This window comes from Chrysochloris asiatica, unplaced genomic scaffold (assembly GCF_000296735.1).
Source record: "Chrysochloris asiatica unplaced genomic scaffold, ChrAsi1.0 scaffold00372, whole genome shotgun sequence".
Taxonomy (NCBI): domain Eukaryota; kingdom Metazoa; phylum Chordata; class Mammalia; order Afrosoricida; family Chrysochloridae; genus Chrysochloris; species Chrysochloris asiatica.
Window position 1 is genome coordinate 60,469 of NW_006408890.1, and position 7,866 is coordinate 68,334.

Genomic DNA, 7,866 nt, shown 5'->3' on the forward strand with positions numbered 1-7,866 from the left:
AGCAGGCATGAGAGCTGGTACATCACACATACAGCACACACACACTTTCCTTATGTTCATGGGAGACACGTTTGAGGTCCCACCACCATGTTTGAATAGCGGGGTTGGGGCAAGGTGTTCAGATGAAGCGCTGTGTCCTCTCCAGGCAGCCATGACACCATGACCTACTGCCTGAACAAGAAATCTCCGATTGCCCCCGACCAGTCCAAGGTTCTGCAGATCCTCAGCAAGGTGCTGCCCTGTATCACCCGCCCCGTGGTGCTCAAGTGGTCCATCACTCAGGTAGGGTGGCTCTGCAGAGCTCACCTGGTGGGGAGGTGGGCCCCAGCTGCTTACTCCCTGGGTAGGCCATTGGCACACCTCTAGAGAGCTGGGACTTACAGGAACAGGGGGTGGGTGGGATGCTGTAAAGATGAGGGGTACTGCTGAATGCTCCGGGCCAGGGAGTGGGCACCACTTCTGGCTGTGCACAAGCAGGTCCGGGGGTCAGCTATGGGGGAGAGGGTGGAGCAGGCACCACGTCCCAAGAAATAACCAGGCGGGAGCATAGAGTCATTTTGTTTTCCTTTATTTTTACGTGATTTTGCACTTTTTCTATTACTGGTTAGTGAGATGAACAGTCCTGTTTTCTTTTTCTCAGTTCTAGCTTTATATTGGGGTAGTTTGAACTACCACAAGGTTGGTAGTTCAAGACCCTCAGCCACTCATTGGAAAACCGTATCCAGGGTCAGTATGGGTTGGCACTGACTCGATGGCACTTAACAACAACAACAGCACGTCTGTATTAAGGGGTCCTGCTGACGATGTACGTTAAGCACTTATCAGCGGTTCAAACCCACCAGCTGCTCTGTGGGAGAAAGATGAGGCTTTCTGCTCCTGTAAAGTTTGCAGCCTGGGAAGCCTCATGCAGGGTGATCGCAGTGTGCTCTTTGATGCCGTGGGTTAAGTGCTGGACTGCTAACTGAAAGGTCTGTGGTTCAAACCCACCATCTCCACAGGAGAAAGATGTGCCAGTCTGTTTCCGTAAGGGTTTAAAGTCTTGAAAACCCTATGGGAACATTCTATTCTGTCCTATAGGATCTTCATGAGCCAGAACCGCCTTAACAGCTGTGGGGTTTTGTGTGTGTGTGTGTGTGTGTGTGTGTGTGTGTGTGTGTGGTGGGGCTGGGGGTGCTGTCCAGTCACCATGATGTCCTGGGTTAGGGGATCCTGCTCTGGGTTGCTGAGAACCTTTTGCGAGGTTTTGAATTCCAGGGATCCCTTCTCCACTGGTGACAGTGAGAGTAAGCTGGGGGGGTCTCTGTAGCGATGGCCCAAGATCTGTCTGGGGAACACGGACTGCAGGGACACAGCCAGCAGGTCCGGTGGTAAACGTGCCAAGTGTCACCCAAGGGTGGACCCCCATGGGCCGAAGCTGCTCACAGGCTGTGTCCTGTCAGTGGTCAGACATTCTGCCGGACAGTGACCAGGCCCGGGAGAGTCTAAGCCTGTTGTCTGCAGGCGCTGAATGTGACGGAGCAGCTGGACGCGGGGGTCCGGTACCTGGACCTGCGGGTGGCGCACATGGCGGAGGGCTCTGAGAAGAACTTGCACTTTGTACACATGGTCTACACGACGGCGCTGGTGGAGGTGAGGGGCGGGGATGACAGGAAGTGGTGGGGAAGACCGGGCGGGGGGGGGGAGGGCGCGGGGACAACAGGAGCCTGGCTAGTACTGACAGCGACGACATTGGACATGTGCACATGGTCTACAAGACCACGCTTAAGGGGGGATGGGGAGCAGGAGGGGAAGGGGAAGAGCGCAGGAGGAGGGGAGCAGGGCTGGAAGGCATGGGGTTAGGAGGGCCTAGAAGTAACAGGGATGTGCTCATGGTCTATTGGCCAGAGCATAAGGTGAGGGTCGGAGCCGGTGAGGAAAGGGGGTCAGAGGTCAGAGCGGAGGGGCAGGGCTGGAGGGATGGGTAGGGGCACCAGAGGGATAGGGTGAGGGGCGGAAGGGGCTGGTGTCTATGGGGGGCCCTGGCCATCAGCCCAAACCCTGAGATAAGTTGTCGCAGGCCGTGGACGTCTCCCCCGGGGGTCAGTGGGACAATCACCCGGAGTGTCCGTGCCGTCTGCATGCAGGAACAGTCAAATGTATGCACATGAACAAGTAGTGTGTGGTGTGTTAGGTGTGTGTATGCACATGTGTGGTGTGTGTTCATGATGTGGCTGCGTGTGTATGTACAGATCCACATACACCCTTAGGGCTGAGGCTGTGGCTGGAAGGGGGCGCACAGAACACCTTCTGTAAATATACCAACATGTGCCAATTTGAACCCAACATCCATCCTGTCATCCACGGTGGGTACAGAGTCCTGGTGTGGAGGACCACAAGGTCAGTGGTTCAAACCGACCAGCTGCTCCTTGGAAACCTTATACAGGGTTGCTATGGGTTAGAACCGACTTGATGGCACCTAACAATACATACACACACACACTAATAGGTTCATTCAGCACATCTACACATTCATACAGCATATACATACACGCACACACATACATGTTCACATAGCACACATTCATGCACACAAACACACTGACTCACAGCCATATAGCGCTTCCCTACACACATACATATACACACAGACTGACATGTTCATGTACCACAAACATGGATGCACACGTGTACACATACAAACACACTTCACGTATCTACAGGCACACATATATGCAGATCCACGGGCCTGTGTGTGCACACTCACACCTCACCCCTCCCCAGCCATCACAGGTTTGCAAAGGGGGTGTTGCTGGCCCTCTGTGACTTCCCCACGTCCATCTGTCCTCAGGACTGGACCCATCTGGAGTGAACTTGTGTTCACGCGGTAGAGGAGGTTCCTGGGAGTGTGGGGGTACTGCATTCTCTGGACCCTCTCCCTCCCCCCTCCCCAGGACACCCTGACAGAGATCTCTGAGTGGCTGGAGAGTCACCCCCGGGAGGTGGTCATCCTGGCCTGTAGGAATTTCGAGGGCATGACTGACGACCTACATGAATATCTGGTCTCCTGCATCAAGAACATCTTCGGGGACCTACTGTGCCCACGAGGGGTAAGCCGGGGCCAGCCCACCCTTCCTACACTGGGCAGCTGGGGCTCACTGTGGGACCAGCAGCCTCCTGTGGGGTGACCCCATTCACCTGTGAGCATCAGCCAGGTTCTGGGTCTCTATGAGGAGGGGCAGCTGGCTGGCCCGGCATGGACTCTGCTTGGCGTGAACAGGGGTTGGCCCTGAGACACGGGTGGACACAACCATGTGGACCAGCGGATGGACTGCTTCTTCACACTCAAGGCTTGTGCAGTGGGTCCTGGTAAAATCTCGTTAAGTGCCTAACCGCTAATGGTTACGGTTGGAACCCTGCCATGGTATCGGGGCCCAAAGACCTGGGGTGCCCTACTGTTGTAAAGATGACAGTTAAGACAGCGGTCCGTGGCACAGTTCCACTCTGTAAAATGAGGGGCACCATGAGTGGGGAGCCACTGGATGCAGTGGGTTTGGCTTTTGGTCTGAAAACTGTTAGAAACTGGCTCAGCCCTTAGGTGCACCACATGCTGGGCACTGTAGGTCTGTGGAAACGTCTCATTCTGATGGTGATGACCTCCCTCTCCAACACCAGTCAGGCTTCACTGTGGACTCTCCAAGGGGTTTGCAGATAGCCAGCCCTTTCTTCTGAGGTGCTTCGGGGTGAACCTGAACCTTCAGTCGTTTGGTGAGCAGACCAATGTGTCCATTTGCATCACATGAGGACACCATCCGATTTCTAGGGAGCCTGAGAAGTTCAGCCCATGCCCACTCCCGGTTGAATGTTAATTGCAGATCTTATATACTTGGCAAATGTTCAATAACGTTCTGTAACATGAACGGAGAGAAATCTAGTCCCAAGACTCTTGCTGAGAAAAGGGGAGGGTAGAGCTGAAAATGACACACTTAGTGCTCCCATCAGAGACAAAGTAATCAGGAGCTATCTTGTTGACTCAGATGCCTGGTGCCCCATGTGTGTCAGAGTAGAACTGTGCCCACAGGGTTCTCAGTGGATGATTTTTCATAAGTAGATCCTACTCATGGTGTCCCCATGTGTGTGTCAGAGTAGAACTGTGCCCCACAGGGTTCTCAGTGGATGATTTTTCATAAGTAGATTCCACTCATGGTGTCCCCATGTGTGAGTCAGAGTAGAACTGTGCTCCACAGAGTTCTCAGTGGATGATGTTTCATAAGTAGATCCCACTCATGGTGTCCCCATGTGTGTGTCAGAGTAGAACTGTGCCCCACAGGGTTCTCAGTGGATGATGTTTCATAGGTAGATACCACTCATGGTGCCTTGTGTGTCAGAGTAGAACTGTGCCCCACAGGGTTCTCAGTCGATGATTTTTCATAAGTAGATCCCACTCATGGTGCCCCCGTGTGTGTCAGAGTAGAGCTGTACCCACAGGGTTCTCAGTGGATGATTTTTCATAAGTAGATCCCACTCATGGTGCCCCGTGTGTGTCCGAGGAGATCTGTGAGGGTTCTCAGTGGCTGGTTTTTCTGTAGTAGAGAGTCAGACCTTTCTTCTGCTATACCTCACGGTGCACTTGAATCTCTGCCCTGTGACTATCAGGTGAGCAGCTAGTCTGCATTCACCATCTAGTGATGTCTTGCTCTAGGGCGTACCATCAGTATTCCAGGGTCTTTGGTAATGGACTGATGTTTCTAGTGTAGGGGCTGGGGATGTGACTCATGGTTCTGAGAGTGAGTGCCTGGGTGGCCTTAGTGCTGGGTGATCGTAGACGTGTGGTTTGAACTGTCCGCCTGGAGTCAGGCAGGGCCCTTCTCATAGGGAGTCCTGTGGGCTGGGGTGGACTGGCGTCCATCACTTTCCTGCCCCTCCCCCACATTCCTGCTACCCCCACATTGCCAACCTCTCCCCCTCTTTCTGATGCCTCCTTCCACGTCCCAGTTCCAGACCCCCACTTTCCTTGCACTTTCTGGGACTGCCCCCCATCTTCCCGTTCAGCCCATCCCGTGCCCCACTGCAGCCTCCCTTCCCTCCCTTCACCCTAACGCCACTCTCCCCAGGAGGTGCCCACGCTGCGGCAGCTGTGGGCGTCCTGTCGCCAGGTGGTCGTGTCGTACGAGGACGAGGGCTCGGTGAGCAGACACGCAGAGCTGTGGCCTGCCATCCCGTACTGGTGGGGGGACAAGGTGAAGACCGGCGACCTCATCTCTTACCTGGAGTCCATGAAGAGCAGAGGGCGCCCAGGTAGGTCCCGTGTGCTGTGAGCTCAGGTGCGTGTGAAATGCCGCACACACGAGCTGGGCTGGTTTCTAGGTTTGCTTTGAGTTGTTGTTATATTGATTACTTTTTCTTTTTAACAAGCAAACCAAAACAAAGCCAAACCCACTGCCCACGAGTGGATTCGAACTCACGGGGCCCTGTGGAACAGTAGGGAACTTCTCCGGAGGAGTCAGCTCCAACCATCAGTCCTGCAAACAGCTCGCCAGCACTTAACCCACTCATGCCCCAGGGCTTTTGTTCTTTTTACGACAAATATGATTTTGTTTATTTTTGTTGTGGCAAAAACAGCTACAAGTATTTGCCATTTGGGCCTTCTTTACTGTGCCATTTAGTGGCATTTAGGGCATCCACAATGTTGTATAACCACCTGCATTTACAGGTTTTCATCACCCTAAAGGGTAACCTCAGAATCCTGGGATGGCGCTGTGGGCTAATTAATGCATCCGACTGCAGAGCCATCTGAACTGCAAGGTCAGCGGTTCAAGCTCACTAGCTGCTCCTTGGAAACCCTATACAGGGTCAGATGGAAGCGATGGGACAGTACTTGACAGCAGTCTTTAGGGAGGACCCGAGCGGCCCAGGGGGGACGTTTGGCTGCTAATCAAAAGGTGGGTGCTTGAACCCGCCAGCCACTGTGTCTGCAATAAGCTTGGTTGGAGACTGAGAGGTTTGGAAACGGCAGTGGGCAGTAGATGGCGGGTCTCGGGAACCCGGTGGGGAACTGCTCTGTCCTATGGGGTCACTATGAGGACCTGGAATGGACTTTACAGCACTGGGGTGTTGGTGTCGTTTTGGGCTTTAATTTCAATCTTTATAGAAACAGAGCAGCATGCCTTTCTCTGTAGATCCGCTGGGGAGATTTGAACCACTGACCTTTTCATTAGCAGCAAAGCACTTAATCATTGCACCACCAAGGCTCGTATTGAACATGTTAAAAAAACAAACCCCACCACAAAACCCACTGCCCTCGAGCCCAGTTCGACTCACAGAACCCTTACTTAGGGTTTCAGAGACTAAATTTTTATGGAAACAAACATCTCACATGCACTCACTAGTGGGTTTGAACTGCTGACCCTCCAGCCGGCAGCCCAACGCTTAACCCACAGCTCCACCAGGGCTGTGGAAAAACACACAAACCCACTTCCACTGAGCTCCGTGCTGGCAGGATTTTGTTGGCTCTGTTCAGAAATCTAACACAACAACAAAGCAAACCGAGACGTGCAAGCTCAGGAGGATTTGGGGGTGACGGACACGAGACACACCCCTAACCCTCTGCATCCTCACTTTCCAGATGGGCTGTTTGTGGCAGGCATCAACCTCACGGAGAACCTGGGTTACGTGCTCGTGCACCCGTCCAAATCCCTGAAGACCATGACGCTGCCCAACCTCCCATACCTGGCCGCCTGGGTCCGTGAGCAGTGCCCGGGGCCCGGCTCCCGCTGCACCAACATCATTGCGGGAGACTTCATCGGTGCAGACCATTTCGCGGGCGACGTCATAAGGCTGAACGACAAACTGCTGAGGTGCTGACCTCAGTCACCACACCCTTTGTGGAGAAGTGTCCGCGAGCGGCCCCAGACCTGAACCTCAGTCTTACAAGGGTGGTGCGGGATTTCTGAGTCCAGCTCGTGGGTGCACTGGAGGGCTCCCCTCAGACCTACAGACAGGGCACCGCTTTTGTGATCAAAGGCCTTGAGAACAATGGGTTTCCTGTGGGGTCTTCCTGCACCCTCGACAAGGAGCCCTCTTCTCTCCAGTTTCTCCTCCAGGACAGATGGTGATGAACGACGGGGAAGGAAGGAGGACTTGTAACGTAGGCTTCCACCTTTCTGAGGGCCCCTCACCTGTGCTGTGTTTCTGAGGAGGGCGGGCTCACCAGCCCACCTCATTTGGGTGGCTTGAGAACAGCACAAGAGCCGTGGGACAGCTTCAAGGAACTGCTGTCGCGTCGAGTGCTCTGAGATTATTTTACTGGTCAGATAGGAGTGAGGGCGTCCAGATTGTAATGAGAACATTTTTTAATAACCAAAACAATGAAGACTAATCCAAGAAAATCACACTGCCATAGCACAACAGCCTTGCGAGGGGCTGCTGATTTTACTTCAGGTGTTAACATGTAAGAGATCTTAATGGGTTGGTTGAGGAGTTTACTACACAGCGGGAAATGATTGGCGGTGTTCGAACGGTACCGGTACCTTCCCACTTCCCAGATGTCTCCCTGGGCTGTGTTCTTCACACGGGGTAGGAATCACACCGTACAGCGGGCCCCCTCCGTGCCCAGGCTGGGACCTGGCTGTTATGGGCTGTCTCCCTTCTCACAGATGCCCTTTGGACACTGTGCACACCTTCACATACGGCAGGTACACAGGTGGGGTAGGTATGACACACACACGGCGGGACCTGCTCCATGCCCAGGCTGGAATCTTGTTGCAAGTTCTCAAGCTCTTATCCTCGTAACCTCCCCCATGGACTCTGTCACCTGGCCACTTCTAATAAGGTTCCCAGACCCCCGACACTCTCTCTGCTGAGGGTCAGGTGTGGTGGCTGCCCCACAGC

General features: G+C 53.9%; 1 protein-coding gene across 1 annotated transcript in view; it reads left to right on the plus strand.

Annotated features, from left to right (window-relative positions):
• PLCXD1 (phosphatidylinositol-specific phospholipase C, X domain containing 1) overlaps positions 1-6,840 on the plus strand; it is a 7,290-nt gene extending 450 nt beyond the window's left edge. The window contains exons 2-6 of the mRNA XM_006876259.1: positions 146-282; positions 1,501-1,629; positions 2,931-3,086; positions 5,091-5,274; positions 6,602-6,840. Coding sequence (XP_006876321.1) covers positions 146-282; positions 1,501-1,629; positions 2,931-3,086; positions 5,091-5,274; positions 6,602-6,840 — 845 coding nt within the window. The remainder of the gene's footprint in view (positions 1-145; positions 283-1,500; positions 1,630-2,930; positions 3,087-5,090; positions 5,275-6,601) is intronic.
• The last annotated feature ends 1,026 nt before the right edge of the window (positions 6,841-7,866 follow it).